This window comes from Schistocerca nitens, chromosome 9 (assembly GCF_023898315.1).
Source record: "Schistocerca nitens isolate TAMUIC-IGC-003100 chromosome 9, iqSchNite1.1, whole genome shotgun sequence".
Classification (NCBI taxonomy): domain Eukaryota; kingdom Metazoa; phylum Arthropoda; class Insecta; order Orthoptera; family Acrididae; genus Schistocerca; species Schistocerca nitens.
The window spans coordinates 301,634,784-301,661,173 of record NC_064622.1 but is presented as its reverse complement, the minus strand read 5'-3'; the positions used below and the strand labels follow the sequence as shown (position 1 = coordinate 301,661,173).

The 26,390-nt window shown below is 40.0% G+C and overlaps 1 protein-coding gene across 1 annotated transcript in view; it reads left to right on the top strand.

The window, feature by feature from the left end:
- The window catches only part of LOC126203196 (two pore channel protein 1-like), a 74,932-nt gene extending 49,962 nt beyond the window's left edge, over positions 1 to 24,970 (top strand). Inside the window, exon 13 of the mRNA XM_049937440.1 lies at positions 21,151 to 24,970. Coding sequence (XP_049793397.1) covers positions 21,151 to 21,348 — 198 coding nt within the window. The 3' untranslated portion in view covers positions 21,349 to 24,970. The remainder of the gene's footprint in view (positions 1 to 21,150) is intronic.
- The last annotated feature ends 1,420 nt before the right edge of the window (positions 24,971 to 26,390 follow it).

Here is a 26,390-nt window from a genome sequence, read left to right as displayed (position 1 = left end):
AAGGTGGGTTAGGATAAGTGGCATTAACACAGAACACCAAAATTATGAGAAGTGCGAGGCCTGTGTTATGATATGGAAGCAGAGAATGACAGAGCACTCCAAATGACCTGGCACAGAATTTCAACTCTGGGGAAAATAGGGCATGTAAAGCCATATTCTTGCGTTTCAAAATAACATATTAGATTACAGTATTTTTCATTTATATTTTATGGGTGGGCTTCATAGTCTAGTGGTAAAACACATTCCTGGAAACCGAAATGTTTCTGTAATTTTGCAGTGAACTTCAAATATAGGAAAATGCATATTAATGCTTTTTGAACTATGTGTATTAGGTGAAAATATATTTCATTTACACTTCATGGGCAGACCTTGTAATATAGGGGTAAAGTGCATGCCAGGAAATTGAAAGTTTTTTGAGACCTTGCAAAGAAATATATTCAAAAAATCTCATTTTAAAACTAAGAAAAACATTTTATATTGTGAAATAGTTACGTGCTGTAATGTCAACTATAATTAGGATCTGTGAATTTCTAATAATTGGTATGTATGTATATTCACTCACATGAAATCCGCGCAGTCATACTCAAGAAAATTAAATTTACTTAACTTTCAAAATGGAATTTCTTTATTCTGACTGAAGAATAAATTGAGAGCAAAGGAAATACACATTACATGAAAATAGCCCATAATTTTTGTTAACACTTGGAGTGCTGGTCTCGTAGGTGACTGCCAATACTTGTGGCTGCCTTTTTTTTGGAAGTTATAACTCTGTGTACAAGTATGTAGATGGAATTTGAAAACATTTTTAATTTTACTGGACATTCTAATTTATAGCCACTCCTTTTAGTATTGCTAGTGTTAAATCTGAATACATAGATGAAACTTCATTTTAGTAGTAATCATCGCAAAAAAATAGTTGAAAACGAATCTTAATATCCAAATACGTATGTAAACATGTGATAGTTCTGTGTTAATTTCTTTTACAACCAATTTATATGTAAAAAAGCACACAAAACACACAAAACACATGACCAAAGCAAAATTTAACATTCATAGTGGAGTACTGTGTGATCCAAATTGAAACGAGATGATATACACAGTTCAACATTACATTCACTGGACTTATAAACTCAGTTTCATTTTCTGATGTACATTCAGGAGAATCCTTCATAACAAAACAATCAGTGAAAACAATACGATAAATGTATGCAACAACTTGTCTTCAAAAAGTCTATAAGTATTACTCTTTTCAGATGGTGTAATCTGAATCATCATCATATATTTTGTTTTCATCACCTGTAGCTTATCAAGTACTTTTTAACAATTTTTTCCAAAAATTGCTCCTCTCCACTGCACATTTTGAATGCGAAAGCACACCAAACAGAGAGAACTCAAACATCACATAACACCACCACCAAAGCAAGAGAAAATAACAAAGGTTTCAAAAAATAACAAATGATACAGTTACTGCCATCTGGCAGTCACAGTAGTAAGTACAAAGCCTGCAGATTTCACAGATGTTTCGAAGAGCCATAAAAACGGACGCCATGTAAAATCATTGTAACTGGAATGACGTAATATTTCATCCATCACATTCTTATTTCCCATAAGCACCATATATTACGTGAGCTGTACACAAAGAACTAATGACATTACAGATGTGTGTCTTTCTCTGTTGGGTGCAGCTTGGCACCAACCGATGTCTTCATACTGGTAGCAGCCACCTCTGTAGGTTACATAAGCCTACTCATAAGGTGCTGAGTAGCACCAGCAGTCAGCTGAGGCTAGGGTACCAGTCCTTCAGATCATAGCATCTGTGCTTGATAGAGCTTGCAGTGTGTAAGTGAAGAGTGAGGTGGGGCAGCAGCATATTTGTGAGTGGTCATGATACACTGTGCTGAAACAGCGGTAGTGCTGAGACAGTGACAGTGGTAGTGCTGAGGCAGTGGCTGGCGGTGACACCCCACATGGCTTGGGTACTGCTATTTGGTGTTGTCTGCAGCACTGGGCAAAAGAGCAGACATGGCGATGGCAAGGCATCTGAAACTCCAGATTTTGGTGCATGAGTGATGGGCTGATGATGATGACGACGACGACAGCTGTCCAGCAGATGCTTGAGCCTCCAGCAGCATGGAAACCATCAAATTATGGAATCTGACTGCAAACTACCTAATGGCACGAATGGGACATATAAATAATGTCCCAGTGTCAGTTTGTTTGGCTGTCTGGTGGCAAAAGCATGCACTGTCAGTTGGCACAATGCTGTATCAACAAGTCATTATGAGAACCTTGCCACATGTAGACATAACATGTGGCATGGTTTGCAGGTTGGCTTTGTCATCAGCTGCATGCCTCCAGGAACACTGTGACCAAATGCCCTTAGCAGCATGGTATTCTGTCCATACCGCAAAAGTTCATATTTTGTAAAAGGATAGATCATCCTGTAAACAGAAAAAATATTTCAGTGGAAAGATAGACACTTATCAGCCAGAACATACGACCACTGACCTACTATCAATATAAACCCATCCGGGTGATAATAGCCTGCTGCTAGTCAGACACAAGCTCGGTGCATGTAGTGTCAGTGAGTGCGCATCCATGTGTAGAATGAGGGAGGCACACGAACTATCTGAGTTTGACCAAGGACAGATTGTGATGGCCCAGAGGCTCAGCACGAGTAATTTGGAAACCGTACGACTTGTTGCGTGTTCGAGGAGTGCAATTGTGAGTGTCTTCAACATGTGGTGAAACCATGTCCAGATGTCTTGGGATTATGTGGCCAGTCCTCATTAGAGATGTCATATGTCATAGTTTGCTTAGACTGGTAAAACAGGACAGGCAGTGAACTGTTGTGAAATTATCATCAAACTAATGCTGGGCAGAGTAAAAGTTAGTGCAAACACACAGTGCACCGAACACTCCTAATGGTGAGTGTCTGCAGCTCATGACCCATACATGTGCAATTGTTAACACCATGACATTGGCAACTAAGACTGAAATGAGCACATGACAATTGGCACTGGACGTTGGCACAGTGGCAGAGTGTTGCATGCTCTGATGAATCATAATACCTTCTTCATTATGTTGATGGGATGGCGTAAATCTGTTGTCTTCCAGGGCAACCGTTCCTTGACACCAGTACTGTGGGATGGAAACGACCTGGCAGCAGCTCCCTTACGCTCTGCGAAACATTCACAATGATATCCATGGATCCAGTGGAGCTCGTGCAGGGTACCATGATGGGCAAGGAGTACGGTTGCAGACCATGTACACCCCTTCAAGACGATCATGAACAGCAGTGGAATTTTTCAGCGAGATAATGCATCATGTCATAAAGCCAGGAGTGGTTCGAGGAACACAGTGGCAAGTTTAAATTGATGTGCTGGGCCTCCAAGTCACCAGATCTGAACCCGATGGGACACGTCTGGGAAGGGATTGATTGTGGTGTCAGAGCTCATTGCCTCTGCCCCCACCCTCTATCCTGCCCCCCCCCCCCCCCTCAAAATTTATGGAATTGGGTGACTTTTGTATGCAGATGTGGTGCCAGCTACCTCCATCAACCTAACAAGGCCCCATTGCATCCATGCCACGGCATTTTGTCGCTGCTATCTGTGGCAAATGTGGGTAGGATAATGTTCTGGCTGATCAGTTAGTACTTGTGTGAAATTAAGGACTGGAGCACTCGTGGGTTTTTTTTTGGGGGGGGGGGGGGGAGTAAAAAACAGGTAACAGAAAACTGGTTCTGTGTTCACTTAATGTTATGGCATCTCAGCACTGAAAGGATGTGCAGCTCACCATTACTGGTAGATGATGTTTATTATGTAGTAAGGAAAGTCTTGGCAGAATTTAACAAGTTTAGGAGTAAAGGAGACAATGCACCAAATAGCAACACAGGCACAAACAAAAGAGAAAGTGTACTTACTAACTTTCGGCATAAATCCCTTGTTGAGCTAGAATATAACTAGATGCATGTGCCTCCCACCACACAAACACACTACAGGTACTGTTGACGGTTAATGGGTTTATTATGGACAGAGTTGGGGATGGTGCCATCAGAGAAGTGAAGGTTAATGTTCAGGAAGGTGGCATGTTGGGTTGAGGAGAACCAGGTGAAACAGTTGGGAGAGGTGTTGAAGTTGTAGAGGAATGAAGATAAGATGTCTCAGCACCTTGACCAAGTGATTACAGTATCAAAATGAACCTGTACCAGACAAGAGGTTTGGGTTTTTGGGAGGCTAGGAAGCTCTCCTCAAGATGGCCCGTGAAAAGTTTGGCGTAGGATGATGCCCTGTGTGTGCCAATCACTGTGCCACAATTTTTTTTATCTACCTTCTACTCAAAAGAGAAGTAGTTGTGTGAGGATATAATTGGTACTGTGTGTGAGGAGTGAGGTACTGGGTTTGGAGTCTGAAGTACATAGGGAGATGTAGTGTTTGATAGTAGCAGGCATGAGGGATGTTGGGAGGTGGCATCAACAGTAACTAGTAGAAATCCAGGGAGTAACGGAGTGGGGACGACAAAGAGTCGATGAAGAAAGGCAGTAGTTAGTATCTTCGGTGTGAGAGGCTAGGATTCAGCCAACTGGTTGCAGGTGGTGGTCGACCTGATGTGGTACACACATGGATTCATAAGCTAGAACAAGTGTACAAGGGTGCACAGAACATCAAGCGACGAAACTAGATTCTGTTTTATACATAACAAACATGAATATTGTAATCATTTACATCATATTATGGATTCGAGAAAAATAAATCAGAATATGAGCAACATACTTACAGTGCAATTTAAATAATGCTGTGCACAACACAAAGTAGTAAGTAGGAACACATTTAGCAGAGTCTGTAGAACATCAGATTCCGTTTTGTGCAAAATAAAAATAAAAATGGAAGATTTTTTATGTCAGTCAATAATAAAGTAATATAATAAAACTGGCAGTGCTCCAAGTGGCCTGGCAGTGAACCATGTTCATGTTACCAGAAGTCCCGATTCAAATTTCATGCTTCTGGTCATCAGGGCAGCCAAATACGGGTGGTGAATGAGTAGCAAATTTGGTCTTGCTGCCAAGCATGGGGTTGCATCCTGCATACCTTTGTTATTATGAACATGTACCATGCTTGAATTTAAATGTAGTCGGAACTGAAATGACTTTAAAAATCGGTAAATACTTTGCAATAGTATACATTTCTACAGGAAACAAATTAATTCTAACATAGGTATGTTCACACAGAACAAATGTGATGTAATAAAAGGAACACAAGGTTCAACAATGCCACTAAAGCAGCTACTTCTCAACAGCATTGTTTATTTTTGAGGTTGACAACAAATTATGAATGCACTCTTATCCTGAAGTGGTCAAATTTCTGCCTGTTCAGCTCTAAGGAGGTGAGAGGATAACATATTATTGTAACTCAGTTTGCCTAGTGCTATAGGAACAGTAAATTGTAGCAAATGATAATGAATGCAAATAACAGCCGTGACTATGTTGAAAAATGTGAATATAAGTGTTTGCAGTTTGGAATTGGGTCACACAAATTGAAACTAATTTTAAGCTAGTGGTTATTTATGACACAGCAGGACCAGTTTAAGGCTCAAGCGACACAAGCGGGCACCAAATTGATATGTCAAAGGCACCCAGTTGCAAAATTACTATACAGTATGAATCATAACTAACAAAAACTGATACACACAAAAATACACAATAATAGAAGCAAAAAAGTTCCAACAAACTTGCATCCGCCAGCAAACCATTTATGAGATAACTGCGACTATGTGATTGGTTACAAGCCATCACTGACTTTATCATTAAAATTGTTATGGCCATTGTGGCCACTTGTTGACAAACTGCCTGTGGCTTTTGTCTTGGGTTCTTCTGCCAACGTTTGTTTCATGATTTTTCTGATGTTATACCAGCACAAATGGCTGACATTGTCAAAGGTTCACCCTCCATTGCTGGTGGTGGACTGGAGTCAGGCTTCTGGCCACAGATTATATGTACCTGCCATCAACATGAAAGGGCTATTCAGTGGTCATTTCCACTGCAGTTCCCCCCTTGCTGCATGCAATAGATGTTTGCTGCATGCAATAGATGTTTGCTGCAGCATGGAAAGCTGGTTCTTGAAACTTTGCAAGTAAGCTTTCTCAGGATAATGTCTATCTTCAAGAGTCTGCAATTCAGTTTCTTCAACATTTCTGTGACTCCCTGTGGTCAGACAAACTTGTGATCATTCGTGCTGCCCTTCTCTATATATGTTTAATATCCCTTGCTAGTCCTATTTGCTATGGGCCTAACACACTTGAGCAATATTCTGTAATGGGTCATACAAGTGATTTGCAAGCTTTCTCTTTTGTATACTGATTGCATTTACCCAGTATTCTACCAATAAACCAAAGTCTACCACGTGCTGTATCCACAACAGAGCCTATGCGATATTCCATTTTGTATGCCTACAAAGTGTTACATCCAAGTATTTGAAGTTGACTGATTTCAGCTATGATTCGTAGATATTATAGTCATAGGCTACTACATTTTTTCGTTTTGTGAAGTGCTCAATTTTACATTTGTGAACATTCAAGCAAGTCGTCAATCTATGCACCTCTTTGAAATCTTTGCTAGATCTCATATTTACTCAGTATTTATGCAGTGTCTTTCAGACATTGCATAAGGTAACTCCAAATCGACCAAAAATAAATAGAAAATATATCCGTTTGGAAAAATCAGATAAAAATTTGTGTGATGCCTCCCCAAGAGACAGTCCCCACTCCTTCCAAACTAACTATGTAAGTGTGGACCAGATGTGGCTTGTATTCAAAGAAATATTATTGGCAGCAATTGAGAGACTGGTACCAAATAAATTAATAAAAGATGGTACTGATTCCCCATGGTACACAAAACAGGTTAGAACACTGTTGCAAACACATTGAAAAAAGCATGCCAAATTTAAAAGAATGCAAGGCCTCCACGATTGGCAATATTTTACTGAAGCTCAAAACTTAGCATGGACTTCAATGGGAGCTGCTTTTAAAAGGTTCCACAACAAAACTCTGTCTTGAAATCTGGCAGAAAATCCAAGAAAATTCTGGTCATATGTAAATTACACCAGTACAAGGCACAACAATATCTTCACTGTGCAGTACTAATGGTAATATTTCCGGTGACAATGCCAAAAAAGCAGGATTACTAAGCACAGTTTTCCAAAATTCCTTCATAAAGAAGCTGAAGTAAATATTACAGAATTTGAATCAAGAACAACTGTCATCATTAGTAATTTAGAAGAAGATATCCTCAGTGTATCACTTAATAAAGTCAAGTCTTTCAGTCCAATTGTATGCCAAATAGGTTCTTTCCAAAGTATGCTGATGCTATAGCTCCATACACAGCAACATATACAACTGTTTGGTTGAGGAAAAATCCATACCTAAAGACTGGAAAGTTTTACAGGTCACACCACTACTCAAGAAAGGAAATAGGAGTAATCTGATGAATTACAGATTGGTATCACTGATATCAGTTTTCAGTAGAATGGTACTGTGTTCAGACCTGATGAACTACCCTAAAGAAAATGGTCTATTGACGCATAGTCAGCACAGATTCAGAAAACATAGTACTTGTGAAAAACAACTACCTCTTTTATTCACAAAAAGTAACGAGTGCTATTGACAGAGAATCTCAAATTGATTCAATAGTTAGAGATTTCTAGAAGGCGTCTAAAACTGTTATTCACAAGAGATTTCTAATAAAATTTTGTACCTATGGAGTATTATCTCAGTTGTGCAACTAGATTTGTGATTCTCTGTCAGAAAGATCATAATTCATGGAAATCAATAGAAAGTCATTGAGTAAAACGGTATTGATATCTAGCGTTCCCCAAGGAAGTGTTATAGGCTCTCTGCTGTGCCTAATTTATATGAACGACTTTGAAGACAGTCTGAGCAGTCCCCTTAGATTGTTTTGAGATTGTTCTGTCATTTACCATCAGAAGATCAAAACTAACTGCAAAATGATGTAGACATGATATCTGTGTGGGATGAAAAGTGACAGTTGACTCTAAATAAGGAAAAGTGTAAGGTTATCCATACAAGTACTAAAGGAAAGCTATTACATTTTGGTTATATGATAAATCACGCAAATCTAAAGGCTGGCAGTTCAACTAAATAGCTAGGAATTACAATTATGAACAGCTTAAACTGGAATGATAACATAGATAATGTTGTGGGGAAGGCAAACCAAAGCCTGTGTTTTATTGGCAGAACAGTCGAGATTGACCGCACTATGCTTATCAAAAGATTAGGCATTCATTTTTCCCATGGGTTGGTAGAGGGTGGAACAGTAGAGAAGTAGTCTGAAGGTGGTTCAATGAAATCTCTGCTAGGCATTTAAGTGTGAATTGCAGACAGTCGTGAAGGTGTAGATGTAGATGTAGACAGTAGCCCATAGGTGAATTTTGAACCCAATTAGGTAGGGACTTTGTAAAGTTTACATTTGTATAAAATAGGATATATATTTAATACTGATGTCTGTTGTGGCTCGTAACCACACATTCACAAGTACCTCACAAATAGCTTGTTCGCACACCTATATTTACTGTAACATTTTTGCTTCTGCTATCGTATACTTTCACATGTCTTTTTTACTATTAATTGTGATCCACTCTGAACAGTTAATAATAAAAAATTAAATATAATATGTGTAGATAAATTATAAATCTCATGGTGCTCACAGCTTCGCACAAATATTTGTATCTGACATCTTTTCAGTGATTTTTGGGGGGGGGGGGGTGTTAGTTTAAGTTGGTGCTATCACCAGTAATTGAACCCAGGGCTATGGCATGAAAAGCACAAACTCTACCAGTCAGCTGCAGAGGTATATTATTAGATTTGACTAGAGCAATATAAGTAAAAGACCATGGAAAGGAATCTAATGTTTCAGGGGGGAGGGGGGACGAATGATAGGTTGGTTGTGTGGCAAAATCTTCTCAAACGGGCTGTGGATGCAGAGCTCACAAACAGCTATGCAGCATGAAGGAAGTTTGATGTCTCAGAACAGAATGCTTGTGAGTGGTGTCACATGAATAAATTATAAATCACCAGTTCTACACAGCAAACGTTCAGTGGAGAACATCAGAGAGGTTTCATGAATTGGAGCAGTGGGTTTTTCTGTATGTGTGAAAGAAATGCAATTAAGACTTTTCGATTATTTGAGAAATCATCCGAATGAGGTCACTGAAGGTAAAGAGGAGTTTTCTAACTGCATGTGTTGCAGAATTAAAAGCAAGTACGAGCTGGTGGATGACAATGGTGATGAGGGTGGGACTTATGTTATAATGCAGAACAACACTAACTTGATCACTTATTGTGGCTTTCAACAAAAAACTACTTGCATACCAGAAACATAAAATCTATCTAAGAAATAATGATGACTTTACAGCAGATAGTGTTAACATTTTTAGGCAGATGCTAAGATAATTTTTCAAGGAGCCTCTTCAAAAAACAGAGAGAGAAAAGTGTGTGTGTGGGGGGGGTTTCTTATATTCGGGCTCGTCTTGTTGTCTAGTAAAATTCAGTATTTTCTGTGTCACATTCAGATTTCATCAGGCAAGTGGAAAGGATTTGGATAATTTCCTTGTATTTAATGTGCATTGTGATCACATAGTTGGGCTTAGGTAACTTGTGACTCTATTTCTGCATCCACTGTTACTCATACAAATGCCTGTTATACATAACCATTTGATTGCTCATTATATGGGCAACATACTAATAAAATTGTGCAGAATTCATTTCCCAGCTAATCATAAGTTTTTAGTAATTAATGGGAATTTCATCTGTGGCAGTGCTGAATGTATATCAACAACACCAAGTTTATACTATTCATTTTTTAAATATAGGTCCCCTTATCAGCAGGAGAATTTCTAGTAAATCACTATGGTGTTCAAATCATCTTCAGATTGATAACAACATTACTACAGGGTGTATACGACCTGGGACAACCAGGAGATCCAGGAAAAACCTGGGAATTGTTTCATCTGAGAGAAATCCGGGATTTTTTTAGAATTTCGGGAATTTTTCATTGTTTTAGTGTTCAGTTAATTTTTTGTAATTTTGACTGGTAAGAACTGATTCTCTAACAAAGGATATTACTGTATCCCACTACTGCAGAATAATACTGCAGCAATAAAACATGAACTAGAGAAAAAAAAAGAAAATAAAACTTAAATTGCAAAGGAAATATGCCATGTACAACAACAAAACACAGTACCCATACAAGTGTCTACCAACAGCGAAATGTGTCGTAGTCTTTAGAGAGACCATGCAATGCTTCATACCAACAAATTGCCTCCGATGAGTGTGATGTCACAACTGTTTGCATTTAGATTTGTTTTAGCTATTTAGCTATACATGCACAGTTGAGTCGCGGATGAGTAGTACCTTCTCCCGCTTCTGGCTACAGAAATGTGGTTCCTGGCTGTGTAAGCAGTCGAGATTCACACATGCACATCAGGCCCGGATGTATGGGGGGGGGGGGGGCAGTTTATATTCTTGAGGGAAAAAACATTGTTTCACAAAGTGCTTAGCATCCAGCGCACGTTGGTCTGTCGATTACTCATATGATTTTGAAACGCGTCCCTGTTGGTTTTTGAACACATTCTAAGCCAATTTTTGAATGAATCATAAGTTGAGTTCTGAATGTGTGCATAGTGTACGTGATGTCTATGTTGGAAATCCTCATCGTATCTAGAAATAAACTTTCCAGCAGCCAAAAGGGGATGGAGTAAAGCCGAACGGGTGAATGCCGATCGCTGTCTGATTATGTGGTTGATTGGGTTTGTGAATGACCAATGTTGTTATAATTACTAGCAAAATCCATAGATTCAGACTACCAGAGTGGAAATAAACGACCAACTGAAATAACAGGTGAGAAAGATTACATATTATCTCCTCGGTGTATCCAAGAAAATGAAATTTTTACAGAAAATTTGTGGTCTGATTGCTATGCTAGTAAGGGCCAGTTGCACAGTCCCCAGTTAACAGTCGCTCAAGTTCTATTCTGGAAGTAGCACGGAAGACGCATTCTACAGACATGTAAGAATGCCTAACTCGAGAATAATCGCGCTATAACTAAACTGGTGATTCTGGCAGGGTTAGTGAAGTTAACTGGTGAATAAGTTTTGACGGGGGCAAGAATAGTTTGGAATTAGTGATGACAAGATTGTTTGTTAGAATGAAGAAGGAGAAGAAACAGGGACATCACACAAATTATGGAAGAACTTGATGATTCCAAATTTATATAAAAATTTCGTACTACTATGTTTCGATCTCATGTTTCACAAACTGGAGTGCATGAATGAAATGTGAAACTAACATAAAGCTTTTTGCCTATAGTAGGTCTAATAGGCATTTGATATTGGTACTTCATGAATTAAATTCTGCCGTGTTATAAAAATGACCATTTGTGCCAAAACAGCCTGGTTTATTTGATGTTTGTTACAATTGCTGCAATATTAGAAAGCCTATTTTACAAAAATTGTTAAGGCTTTCGTGGCCACTTGTTGACAAACTGCCTATTGGCTTCTGTCTCGGGTTCTTCAGCCGACGTTCATCTAATGATTTTTCTGACGTTTCGCCAGCTCGAGTGGCTGGCATTGTCAAAGCTTCACCCTCCAGTTCACCACCGGCAATGGAGGGTGAAGCTTTGACAATGCCAGCCACTCGTGCTGGCGAAACGTCAGAAAAATCATTAGATGAACGTCGGCCGAAGAACCCGAGACAGAAGCCAATAGGCAGTTTGTCAAAGCCTATTTTGTTTTATGTAGCAGACAGTGACAAAATAAACGTAAACAGTTCGAGAAACCACACCAGTCTTGGCTACTATATGTATTAACAGATTTTACAGTATTAGACAACAACATTTTGATTTTTCATCTAGCAAAATGTTTGTTGAACTTTGTTGAGGTAATAGATTCTTTTGCAGAAAGGAAAGCACACCATCCAAAGCTGTAGCAAGATTAGAGAGAAAAAAATGCTTGGAGCTAAGGATTGAAAAAAAGTGTACTGTCTTGCTTGTCTCTTGTCTTTCCTGGTTTTATGTATCCTATATTTAGTTTTATGTCAGGCAAGAGAGAGAGTTATTGCCTAATAGTCAATAAAGAGTATAAATTTTCTGAGCTCTTGTTCTCCCAATTACAAATAATCCCATCAACTATTAATTGCGAGGTTTTTCTTTTTAAGAGGTGCAGGAGGTCAAACTGGCAGACTGGGAGCAGGAGACGCACCACAAGACATTTTAATTTCCGTCCTGAATACAGTTTGATGGCATCCATTACAAAATATACATGTTTCAATTCCACAGAGTGAAATACAGTGAAGCGTGATAGAAGAATGCTGTGTGAAGAAGTGTGGCACTGCACTTTGGCTGCCTTTCAAGTGCATGTTTTCATTTTCTAGCACGTATGGCATTATGCCATAATAAAGAATCAGACATGAGACAATACAGTGCTGGTACTCCAAGAAAATTTCCATCCCAAAAACCAAACTGAAAAACTTAATATCGAGTTGAGGCCTATTTCATTCGGAATCTGGACATACGAATGTGCACTTTAAGTATGCAAATTGAACGTGTACATTTTAGTATGGTTCATGGAATTCCGATGCTTTTGGAGTATCCTCTGATGTCTTGTTTCTTTTATCACATAATGTGAGATCTTTTAATGTTTTACACTTACAAACATACGGGCTTCCTGTATCATCATAACTATGCAAGTATGGTGGCGCCTGTAATGTGGCACTCTATGGCAACTACTGGAACGAATCTGTTTCTAACATGTCGTGGGAAAATATTGCAAATGGTGGTTTCAATAGCGTTACTTTAAAAGTAAATTTATTTTTATGCAAGTTGGGCTGTGCTAGAATATAGATGAAATTCTTAAATCTCATAGCATTTGACTCTCATTTGAAAATCAGCTCTTTGGTGATAAGCCATTTAGAGGAATTTAGAGCGCAGATCAGTTATTATGAGCGAATTTATATGTGGAAAACTTTGAGGACAAGTCACTGGACTCAGCTAAAAATTTTGCTGCCACATTTGTGTGATCCCCCTGCGGGTCCGGGTTAAGAATAGGCCCGAGGTATTCCTGCCTGTTGTAAGAGGCGTCTAAAAGGAGTCCCTCCCCCTCAAGGGGGTAGTTTGCACCTGCATCTGGAGACAGATGGTTCAATGACTTACATTTGTGGTCATTTTGGTTTTTCACTTATTCTGGTTTCTTCCTTCCTTTGTTTGTTTCCTTTCTTTGTCCTTCTCCCTCTCTCACTGTCTTCCTTACATTTTACCTTGCCTCCTTCTCCCTGCCTCCTTCTCCCTGCCTCCTTCTCCCTGCCTCCTCCTCCCTGCCTCCTTCTCCCTGCCTCCTCCTCCCTGCCTCCTTCTCCCTGCCTCCTTCTCCCTGCCTCCTTCTCCCTGCCTCCTTCTCCCTGCCTCCTTCTCCCTGCCTCCTTCTCCCTGCCTCCTTCTCCATCCTATGGTCTCCACCTCGGCGTTTGAGACAGTCTGTCCTTTCTCTCCCTCTTTCCCTTTTTTTCCTGTTTCTCTTTCCTCCCTGTACGTGCCTGAAGGCCAACCCATGCATTTGCACACGTAGCCGGTGACGGGATAACGTGTAATTCCCCGCCCTGGGTAGACAAGTAAGGCACGCATGTACTCCCTGGTAAATGCCTGGCCCAGGGAGGGGTGATTGCCTGAGCTGACACCTTCCGACAATGCCGATTGGTCCCTCCATCTGTTTCTCGGGAGGTGTGACCTGTGTTGTAAACATTCACCTAAGGCGGAAGCACCCTCTGAGAGGGTCCCCACAAGGAAGGAGTGCGCCATCGGAGACGCTGGCAATCATGGGGGATTCCTCCGCAGTGGATTTCTCTTCTTCTTCTTCTCTCTCGGCTTCTGCCCAAAAACGGAAACTTGACCAGCCACCAGTGACAAAAGTACTACCGCCTGCCCCAAAGTTCCTCGTAGTTTCTAGATCTGAGGACGGAAAGGATTTTTCATCTGTCAACCCTTTCGTTATTCAGAAGGGTGTAGATGCCATAGCCGGACATGTCAAGTCTTGTACCACGATGCGTAACGGTACCTTGTTGTTGGAAACTGAGAGCGCCTTTCCGGCACAAAAACTCCTTCGGGCCACACTCCTGTACACGTTCCCTGTCCGGGTGGAGGCTCACCGCACTTTGAATTCATCGCGTGGTGTGGTATATACTAGATCACTCGACGGATTGACTGACGAGGAGATTCAGTCTTTCCTCGCTGAGCAGGAAATGATGGCTGTCCATAGGGTCATGAAAAAGGTTGACAATGACGTACCATCCCGGACACTTTTCTTGACCTTTGATAGTGTTCAGCTGCCGTCGCGCATCAAAGCGAGCTATGAGGTTATTTCTGTTTGCCCCTATGTCCCGACACCTACGCGCTGCTACCAGTGTCAGCATTTTAATCACATCCGTCAGTCTTGTTCTAATGCGGCTAAATGTGTCACTTGTGGCAGGGACGCCCATGAGGGTGACTGTACACCTACATCTCGTTGCGTGAACTGTCAGGGTGACCATGCAGCGTCCTCCCGTGACTGTCCCATCTACAAGGACGAACGCTGTATACAGGAAATTCGTGTCAAAGAGGAAGTGTCCACCTCGGCTGCTCACAAGCTATTTGCTGGTACGAAGTCCACGCTGCTCCCAGCAGGGAAATACAGTACTGTCCTCGCCTCTCCTCGGCCCACCAGGGAGATGTCAACGTAGACATGTGATCTGACCTTTAGCGCTACGGTCGTCCGTGCAGCCAGTGATAAGATCGCCCAGTCAATGTCTCCTCTTCCTCCCGTCACCCCTAAGACACAAGCACCTTCATCAGCTTCTGCCAAGACCCAGAAGTTAGATGCACGGGCCTTCAAGGAGGAACCGTCCCGTGAAGACTTCCTACATACCCCGGACTCCCAGCCATCAACCAGTACTTCAACTTAACGACCTTCCAAGAAGGCTCATAAGAAGCAAAGTTCTCCTCCTCCACCACGGCGCGGTTCTTTTCCTGCGCCACCCAGTGGTTGCCACCCCAGGCAGTCATCCGTTTCACCTGGCCGCACTGCTGGTAGCCGAACATCTGGCCATTCACCAGCTGAAGAAGCTCCCCCTCCCGGCCATCTTAACATGATGGCCGACGAACCTATTGAAAAAATGGACGATGACTCACCACGTATTGATAGCGGCAGCAGTGCTGGCTCGAAGCCAGGCCCTCAGCGGCCTTCAAGGTGACCCCTTCTTGCTTCTCCTTTTTCTTTTTCTTCTCATGATGGCACTTCTTCATTGGAATATTCGCGGCAGTCGCTCCTATCAAGAGGACTTAAAGTTGTTGCTACGCTTGCACTGTCCGCTCGTAGTAGCTCTCCAGGAAACGAAGCTACGCCCATGCGATCAAATTGACATGACTCACTATGCCTCTGTGCGTTTTGACATACCCCCTGTGGCAGATATTCTGGCTCATGGAGGGGTTATGTTGTTGGTCTGGGATGATATCTACTACGACCCCATCACATTGCACACCGATCTTCAGGCAGTTGCCGTCCGAATTACTCTCCCCACTTTCACATTTTCCATTTGTACCGTTTACACTCCATCGTCGTCTGCCGTTATTAGGGCAGACATGATGCAAATTATTGCTCAGCTACCTGCACCATTTTTGTTGACTGGAGACTTCAATGCCCACCTTTCTCTTTGGGGCTCTCCAGCATCCTGCCCGAGAGGCTCCCAGTTAGCGGATCTTTTCATCCACTTCAATCCTGTCTGCCTCAATACTGGGCCCCTACTTTTCTTTCGGACACAACTCTCACCTATTCCCATTTAGACCTCTCTATATGTACTACCCAACTTGCAGGTCAGTTTGAGTGGTACGCTCTTTCTGATACGTATTCGAGCAACCACTTCCCTTGTGTTATCCATCTCCTTCATCATACCCCATCTCCATGCTCAACTAGTTGGAACATCTCCAAAGCAGACTAGGGGCTATTCTCTTCCAGGGTGACATTTCAGGATCAAAACTTCGCAAGCTGCAATAGTCAGGTCGCACACCTCACGGAAGTCATTCTCACTGCTGCTGACTATTCCATCTCTCATACTACTTCTTCTCCACGTCGTGTACCGGTCCGCTGGTGGACCGCAGCATGTAGAGACGCTTTACATGCTCGTCGACGTGCTTTACACACCTTTAAACGCCACCCTATGTTGGTGAATTATATTAATTATAAATGATTACGTGCGCAGTGTCGTCGTGTTATTAAAGAAAGCAAGAAAGCCAGCTGGGCTGGTTTCACAAGCTCCTTCAACAGTTTTACTCCTTCTTCTGTTGTCTGGGGTAGCCTGCGCCAGCTATCTGGCACTAAGGTCCACTCACCAGTTTCTGGCTTGACGGTTGCGAATGACGTCCTTGTGGCCCCTTAGGATGTCTCCAATGCCTTCGGCCGATTTTTCGCAGAGGTTTCGAGCTCCGCTCCTTACCACCCTGCCTTCCTCCCCCGAAAACAGGCAGAGGAGGCAAGGCCACCTAACTTCATCTCCTCGAATCATGAAAGTTATAATGCCCCATTCACCATGTGGGAACTCGAAAGTGCACTTGCCTGGTCACGGTCCTCCACTCCGGGGCCTGATTCTATTCATATTGAGATGCTGAAGAACCTTTCTCCTGTGGGTAAAGGTTTTCTTCTTCGTACTTATAATCGCATCTGGATTGAGGGTCATGTTCCCACATGCTGGCGCAAATCTATCATTGTCCCGATTCCTAAGCCGGGGAAGGACAAGCACTTGCCTTTCAGTTATCGACCCATTTCCCTTACCAGCTGTGTCTGTAAGGTGATGAAACGAATGGTCAACTCTCGTTTGGTTTGGCTGCTCCAATCTCAATGCCTACTTACCAATGTACAATGTGGATTTCGTCGGCACCAGTCTGTTCTTGACCATCTGGTTGCCTTGTCGACCTTCATTATGAATAACTTTTTGCGGAAGCGCCGGACAGTGGCTGTGTTCTTTGATTTGGAGGAGGCTTACGACACCTGTTGGAGGGCGGGCATTCTCCGCACCATGCATACATGGGGCCTTCGCAGTCGCCTCCCTCTTTTTATTCATGCGTTTTTAATGGATCGACGGTTCAGGGTACGTGTGGGTTCTGTCCTGTCCGACGCCTTTCGCCAGGAGAATGGGGTGCCACAGGGCTCAGTTTTGAGCGTTGCTCTCTTCGCCATAGTGATCAATCCAATAATGGATTGCCTCCCAGCTGATGTATCAGGCTCCCTTTTCGTGGACGATTTTACCATCTACAGTGGCGCGCAGCATACATGTTTCCTGGAGCGCTGTCTTCAGCGTTGTCTTGACCATCTTTACTCCTGGAGTGTCGCCAATGGCTTCAGTTTTTCTGCCGAGAAGACGATCTGTATTAACTTCTGGCACTACAAAGAGTTTCTCCTACTGTCCTTACATCTCGGTCCCGTTGCTCTCCCATTCGTGGAGACAACAAAATTTTTAGGTCCTTCATTTGACAGGAAACTTAGCTGGTCTCCACATATATTTGGCTGCCCATTGTACCCGTTCCCTAAATGTCCTCCTTGTTCTCAGGGGTACGTCATGGGGAGCGGATCGAACCATCCTACTTCGCCTATATTGGTCGATCATCCGCTCAAAGCTGGATTATGGGAGCTTTGTATACTCCTCTGCACGGCCGTCCATCTTACGCCGCCTCAACTCTATACAACATCGGGGTTACGTCTGCGATTGGAGCGTTCTGTACTAGTCCTGTCGAGAGTCTTCATGCTGAAGCCGGTGAATTGCCACTAACCTACCAGCGCGATATACTGCTTTGTTGGTATGCCTGTCGGCTATTATCAATGCCCGACCACCCGTCTTATCATTCTTTTTTTGATGACTCTCTCGACCGTCAATATGGGTTATATGTATCTGCCCTGCTACCCCCTGGAGTTCGCTTTCGTCGCCTCCTTCAGCACCTTGATTTTTCACTCCCTGCAACCTTTAGAGTGGGCGAGAGCCAAACGCCACCTTGGCTCCAGGCTCAGGTTTGCATTCACCTTGACCTCAGCTCGCTCCCAAAGGAGGTTACCCCAGCTTCGGTATACCGCTCGCGGTTTGTCGAACTTTGTTTGAAGTTCATTACTACGATCTTCATTTATACAGATGGCTCTAAGACCAATGACGGTGTCGGGTGTTCTTTTATTGTTGGGGCACACAGTTTCAAATACTGGCTCCATGGCCATTGTTCGGTCTTCACAGCTGAGCTATTTGCCTTCTATCAGGCTCTTCTTTACATCCGCCACCACCGACATTCTGCTTATGTCATCTGCTCTGATTCCCTGAGCGCCATCCAGAGCCTCAGTGATCCATATCCGGTTCACCCTTTCGTGCACCGGATCCAACGCTCTCTTCAGCAGCTGGCGGACGATGGTTCTCCAGTTACCGTTATGTGGGTTCCTGGCCATGTTGGTATCCCTGGGAACGAAGCTGCAGATGCTGCGGCCAAGGCTGCGGTCCTCCAGCCTCGGACAGCTTCTTGTTGTGTGCCTTCATCTGATTTTAGTAGGGTCATTTGTCAGCGCATTTTATCGCTGTGGCATGCCGATTGGTCTACACTTACTGAAAACAAGCTTCGGGCCTTGAAACCTCTCCCCACGGCTTGGACGACCTCTTCACGCCCTTTCTCAGTGGGAGGAGGTCGTTTTGGCCTGGTTACAGATTGGACACTGCCGGTTCAGCCCCCGCCATCTGCTGATGGCTGCGCCAGTGCCGTTCTGCCCATGTGGACAATTGCTGACGGTCCGCCACATTTTAATGTCCTGTCCAAATTTAATACACTGCGCATTGATCTTGGCCTGCCATGTACTCTGGATGAAATTTTAGCAGATGACCCAGGAGCAGCTGCTCGCGTTCTTCGTTTTATCCACTTGACAAACCTGTCTAAGGACATCTGATTATGCTGTTTTCTTTTAATTCCTTGCCAGTTAATGTGCCTTTTATCGTGTTGTCCTTTTTAGTTGTTGTTTTAACATTCTGCCTCACAGTGCATTCATAATTTAGTCTGGGTGCTAATGCCCACTGTAGTTGTGCGCCCAAAAAAAAAAAAAAAAAAAAAAAAATTATTTGTGTGATATATCCTAAAGTGTAACACGCCCAAAAAAGATCCACATTATATATGAAAGCTTAGCTTCTCTTGCAGTATATGAAAGCTTTGCTTTTCTAGTAACAACTCTACATATATTAATTTAAAACATTAAATTTTGCTGTTTGTCTATTCACGCTACTTAACAGCGATGTTGCTATTGGATGAGTACATCATGTGTCCTATGGTCTGCAATCCGTTGTCATCAGCTGGCGAGATCACGTGATATGAGCTATGACTGGCATACAAAAGTGCATAGCAATCTTGATTTCAATGGTTCGGAAGGTAACATGCGGTGTTTGGTGGAATTTGAATTTATACTTTCATAATATGAAAATATGTAGCATACAGTTGCTGCCCATCAAAGATCTTTCCAAAACATGATTTTTTTCCCCCCTGAGTTTCGTTTTTTTAAAGTACTGGGAAATTCTATGACCATGTATAAAAACATAACCATTCAAGGGATTGATAAGTTTTGGATTCCGAGGGAAAGTCTACTGTCATTTCACATGGAAAAAGTGTGTTTTCAGCCAGGAGAAACTGTATTTTTAACCAGGAAGTCTGGGATTTTTTTTTCCTTGTCTGTGTATACACCCTGTACTACTACTACTACTACTACTAGTAGTTGTAGTAGTAGTTGTTGTTAATTTTGTTATTCAGCCAGTGATTTTATCAGCTCCAGCCTGATCATTTATTTTTGAATTTTATGCTGTAATAATATTTGTTGGAGCTTATAATGTGTTGCTTTTTGTAAGACAAATTTACATCAGTAATACTCATTTATAAAAGGGGATACAATCAAGTGATGTCTATTTCTAGACCCCTCTCCTTCTACTGAACAAGAAATGTTTCCCTGTTGGCATTTTGTCTGATCTTGCCACAGACTGCTTAGGTCTCTACTAGTGAAACTGAAATGTTATGCTGTTCAGCGCATTTCCCTTGTATGGGTGTAGTCATATATTTAAAGTAAAATACAAAGTACCTCATTAAGAAATGATACCGCAGAAATACAACTAAATTTGAAGTGGGGAAATGATGAATATGATGTCTTGCTCCAGTTCTTGACCTACATAGATATAAATTCTGGAGCAGTAAAAAAAGGAGGGGCATCTAGGGGCAAACAAAGATTATAATATATAATTTAACATACATTACTGGGGAAATTTGCTGTAGTAGATATGTAGAGTTAAAAAGATCAACTCCAATTCAGAGAATTATATAACACAACCAAACCAGTCGTAATACAGAATTATAAAAGAAGTAAGATTACTGCTGTTAAAATGACTGAAATGTACTAGGAAGAAAGATACTAATAGCAAGAATACAAATATTCATTGCAAATACAAAAGAATTATGTTTGTACAATTAAAAGAAAAGAAAAGTATTGTTGTTGTTATTATTATTATTAATGGGAAACGTAGGTGATTTTGTCAGTGATATATTGGTATGTTATGCAAAATATTTCAGTCTAGGAATAAAGTCTTTATTATAATGTGTGGCAAGACTCATAAATGAATATTAAAGTTACATATCTATGTTCCCAGCTTACTGTTGTTTTTACTGTCTGATAACAACTGTGTTCTATTTATTATCTTCTGTTCATAGATGTAAATTAAGGATTCTTAAACTCTTTCTTCTCTTGTCCTCCTCCCAACAGGTCATCTCTCTCAACCTGGGATGTGAGTCACCTTACCCCCTTTCCAACCTTCCCAAATCCATCCCTCTTTTCTTCTTGGGATAGGAAATAATAATTCCTAAAGCTTCACTTTTAAATATCTGTGTTGGCAGTACTGTAAATTTGCCTCCAGAAAATAAGAACTGGCCAGTTGTGTCTTTTTGAAAGTTTACAGTTTTCTCAGCGAGTTTTCCTTTTGATATAAACTTAAAATAGAAGCAGTTTATATCAGTCATGTGTTACAGATTTCGAAATGGATGATCATTCATATCACTAATCTCTGCTTCAGGGGACAGCAACTTACATAGGATGTCGTCCCCGTAACCGGGAAGTTTTGCAACGCCGAATGTACCGTGCAGAAATTGAAGATTGGATGCATGAAGCTGAAATGGTGGAACAGGCCCCAACTCCAGTGGATGGCCGAAGTAATGATCATGCTGAAGTTGTCATGGGAGGCTATCAGCAGAACGTGTCAATCAACTCCTAAGTTATGGAGAAAATATTTATATTGTGTTTCATAAGGCTATTTTCTGTGTATCTGTCATTTCAGTATTCAAACACTATCTGAAACAGAAGTATTGTGTCAACTGTCAAAATATAAATAACTAGAACAGAGCTCTGCTCCTACTGTTCCAACAGTGACAGTTGGTAACATCTATCCCTCTAGCTCACATAGTGTTTCTTTAATTTTTAACTATAACAAACAGTATTTTTTGTGGCTTTTAGTTCCTCTGTAGCTTTAGTGTGTAATCTTTTGTTATAAGCTATGCATTCCTGTTATTGTCAAAATAGTAGCAACAGTCAATATTCGGAAGTGTTTATTATTTTATTTGTGACTGGTGGCCCCAAAAAGTGAAGTCACAGAAAATTTTTATGTAACTCAGTAAAATATGAAAATGACATAGACTGGAAACTGTAAAGCTCACTTGTTAGTAAGACTAAACGACAGCTGTACCAACACGTAGACTAATAGACAATGCAAAATCATACAAACATTTCAGTAAAAGGCAAAATGAATTAGCAAGAAACGTAAATAAAAAATGTTAAGAAGATCTGTATAAATGTGTTAGAGGAATGTTAAGTTTTTTGGAAACATTGTTGAAGGTACATGTTGAATTAATGCACAGTAACACAGATTTTCCTGTGATGGGCAGTGAGTTGAATATGTCTTTTTGGAAAATTTAGTAGAAAGACGTGCTGGTCTGAAATGCAAGATTCTCCTGTGACAAGCAGATTATATGCCTTTATCTGATAATTGTTTTATTGTGTTGATAAAGTCTATATGGTTTCCCTGATGGTTTTAATAATTCTATTTTGATGCTTATTAATGTCAAAGCTTTAATACTCTTATTTGCATAGAAATGATACCAAATGCTCATATTTAAAATATTTATAATTATAAACTTAAATTTGTTTCTTTTCATTAAGTATTAAATACTTTGAATGAGATTATTATTGTATAGGAAAGGTGTATGTCAAGTTTTCCAAGACAGTACATATGAAATATTGCTGTCAAAACAGAATTGTTTGTGGTAACACAACATATCTTCCTGATTAAATATTATTTCCTCTTTTTCCCAATTTTTAAATGAGCTCAAAGTTTCCTATTTTTTTAAATGAGCTCAAATAATTATTTAAATGGAGCATTCACCCTGATAGTTCCAATTATTTCCCTTGTCCTCTCCAAACAAATCAAAAAATTTTAACATGTTTCTTCCATTGCACTTCTATTAACTGTTCTTCCATCCAAAGATGAGTAACATCCCCCTCTAAGTGTCGTATCAGTGTGCAGTTTTATGGTAAACCTATTTTATATTTTTATTGTCAATGCTAGTTTCAAAAATTCCCTTGGGGGGGGGGGGAGGGGGGGGACAAACTGTCCTTTAAAATTGAGTACTGTCATTCATATTTTTCTCATAATCATTGTTCTGTCATTTATTTTCACATTATTGTCAGACTGCTTCCTGTTGGCAGCTGGAAGTGTCACAGAAGTAAATAGTAGTTCATTTTTAATCTGAATTTGTTATTCTTGTGCTACAAATACACTTACATTTTTGTATTTAATCGTTAATCTGCTTCCTGCTGGCAGCTAGCAATGTTACTGAATGTTATGTTATTAAGAATTTATTGTTCTTATGTTACAAATATTGTGTTTTTCATACAAATATTATGCACAGTTTTATAATACTGTATAATACTCTTAGTTACCATTGTCATATTGTGATATTGTGACTATCAAATCAATATTTATTTAATTACATGTTTTAGAGAAATTTTTGTTATGGGACTTAATAATTATAACATTTTTGTTGATGAGGAAGTATTATTAGCTCCAAACTTTTAAGTAATAATGGAATTTTATATAAACCTTAATATTTTTGTGTACTTTAATAGCAATATTTTTGTGATAGTAACAGAAGACTGTTCATGTGTAATGAACACCTTAACTGGCTGTGTAGCTTATTTGAATATGCAAGTTACGTCTTCTGAAAATCTATAACATTCCAGTTTCTAATATGAATATAGTGTTAACTGATCATCTCTTATGTCTTTAGCCTTATATGTTCAAGTGTTAATCTGAAATGGATAAACATTTTTTTATTTTAGAGACTGTCCTAATGCAATAATTTTGCTAATATTGTTACTAGATCTCTCTTAGTTATAGCTTGGTGGACTGTTTGGTCTGAAAACTGTAATGGCCTCCAGTTGCGAGTATACTTTGCACTCGCTTATAAGTTTCATTATTTGCACCTTTGTTTAGCTTGTTCAAAGTACCATGTCAGACAGCATTATGACAGTTATCTCTAGAACATTATATGAATTAAGAGACATGTCTGTCTCATTTCTATTTTGAACAGCTATTATGAGCTTCAACTGTGTAAAGAAATACAGATATTAGCATCGATGTGACGGGACTGTATAGCAGCAATATTATAACTGGCTTTAGGGATGCATCTAAAAAATTCTGGGTAAAAGTGTGTGTGTGTGTGTGTGTGTGTGTGTGTGTGTGTGTAACACACATGCACATTTGTTTGTAGGGAGTCAGAGACAGCTATTTGCATATTCACAAATTTCATAGCATAACTTGAAGCGATTTCTTTCAGCTAAATATTATGAGGAAGACTTGTAACAATTATACATGGTGCTGACATATCTGGATTTATTCACTATAATAAGATTTACTGTTATTTTCATGGTATTAGACTGATTGAGAAATTGATAAACGTAACTGAAAAAAAAAAATTAAATATTTCTGCATAAATGTGTGGTTTTTTATTTAATGTATTAATCATTGATCTCTACTCTCCTTCAGTCAGCAGCCTTGACCAACAAGAATAAATTTTTCTCCTTTTTGTAGTTTAGTTTTAATTATTATTGGATACTACACTAGTTCCTAACCACCATTTAGTTCCAAAACTTGCCAATGGATGTTGTTTTGAATGAACTGATTGCAAAAACGCCATCAGTGGCTCACGTTTTGTATGATCTCTCGAAAATTATTTTCTCTTTCAAAGTAATCCCAACCCACTTTACGTGTAATGCAAAATGCACTAAACTTTGTAAGGTCATCACTTTTAGTGTTACAGTGTTTCATGATCATCTGTTGTGCAACAAACTGATACATGTTTGCCTTATGGAACACAAGTGACAGTTAGAGCTATATGTAAAATAAGGGCAGAAATGAGTGTTATACACCAATTTACTCAGAGAACACAAAACAAATAATTTTTGTCTTGATTTACCTTCAAACATTTATCTTTTGTGTGGCTATTTCAGTCACATGGTGCAGTTTGTCATTGTAGTCCTCTTTTTGTAGTGGAGGTAAGACACCATTCATGTAAGGGAGATGCCATTAATGCTACATCATTTTATTTTACCAAGTAAATTTTAGTTTTACACAGTGTAACCATAGTTACATATGAATGTGTAATGTGAATTTAAAATGAGCCGTTCCACATCATTACAATTAATCGCGCAAATGATCCATGGAACGTGAAACTAACAAACACATCAGAGACTTTGTCAAAATCAGATATTTTTGTTGTTTAGCTACAATAGTAATTTATTTGTAACCTTATAAATGGATTTGTCTGTAGAGAAAGAACTGGAAAGAGTAAAATGTATTTGTAATTTGAGGTGATTTGTTGTCTTCATTTTTGTATATGGGTGTGAATTCTGTATATTTCAGTCTGTCTAGGGAAATGTCCTTTGAATCATTGACTAATGACAGAGATATTTCAAGAGTGACCCTATCAAGTAAGCAAAGGATATTAATACTTTCCAAAAATCACTATCATAGACAGTATAATTATCATTTTTAGTGACATAAAGATTTTTATAATCTCCTTAGGAAATATATTTTAAGTCTAATGGTTTCACATGATGCAAAATGTGTTCTGATAATAAATCTGATGTATCTGTACGTGGATGTTCATTAACATCTGTAATTACGAGGAAGCAATCATTGAATTTGGTGCCCATTGATTTCAATGTGTCATTTCTGTTACAGTAGTTCTCTTAGAATTCCGGTCTATTTGTCATACTATATTTTTAACTCACATGTTTATGACATTTGACTATAGACTGGGAGATTCTACAAGGTTCTTCCTTCCTAATGCAAGATACTTTAATCTTGTAGATTATCCCTCCATTATCCATGCTTCTCTTTAATTATTACCCTTGTTTGGTTTAAAAGAAAACAGCACTAATGCCGAAGGAACATGTTTAGAAATAGTTAATTTTTTTACCAGAAAGATCTGCTTTGTAGATCTGCTCCCATGATTTATCTTGTAAGTTGTTTCTTTATGACTTTTAGAGTTGTTGCATAAGTTCATCGCATTTCTCCATGAGTTTAATAAACCCAATAAATACACACATCAGAGATTTTAGTCATCAACAAGATATTCTCCTAACAGTCTGCGATGCTGGGATAATTTTTCAATTCGATTATTGTAGAAATCACATAGTTTTGAGGCGAAGAACTCATTGAACCATGCTAGGAGCACACTTTCATCCATAAAGGAAGTTTCTTGAAGTTTGTTCGATAGAGAGTGGGAAAGGTGAAAATCTGAGGGCACAAGGTCAAGTGGGCGCATTACGACTTCCCAACCCAACTCTTGTATAGTGGTTTTAGGGAGTCTAGCAGAATGCAGGTGGGCATTATTGTGGAGTAGCTTCACTTAACACAGTCCTTCTCGTTGTTGTTCTTGGATTCTTCAGGTTGTTGTTCTTGGATTGCACCTGCAAGACATCTCATTTGTTGACAATAAATATCAGCAGTGGTGGTTACACCTCGGAGAAGCAATGCATAGCACATCTCTCCATTGCTGTTCCACCAGGTGCACAACATTATCTTTTATTGATATGTGTAGTTGTTGCATTGTTTGGAGTCAAACATTCTTTTCTTTTCCTTATGTCAGTGTAAAGACACCATTCCTCATCACCAGTATCAATACAGGATAGTAATGGTCAGTGTTGTTTGCAAGTTAATTGATGACGAGCAGGCAGAGATGCTGATTTTTGTGATTT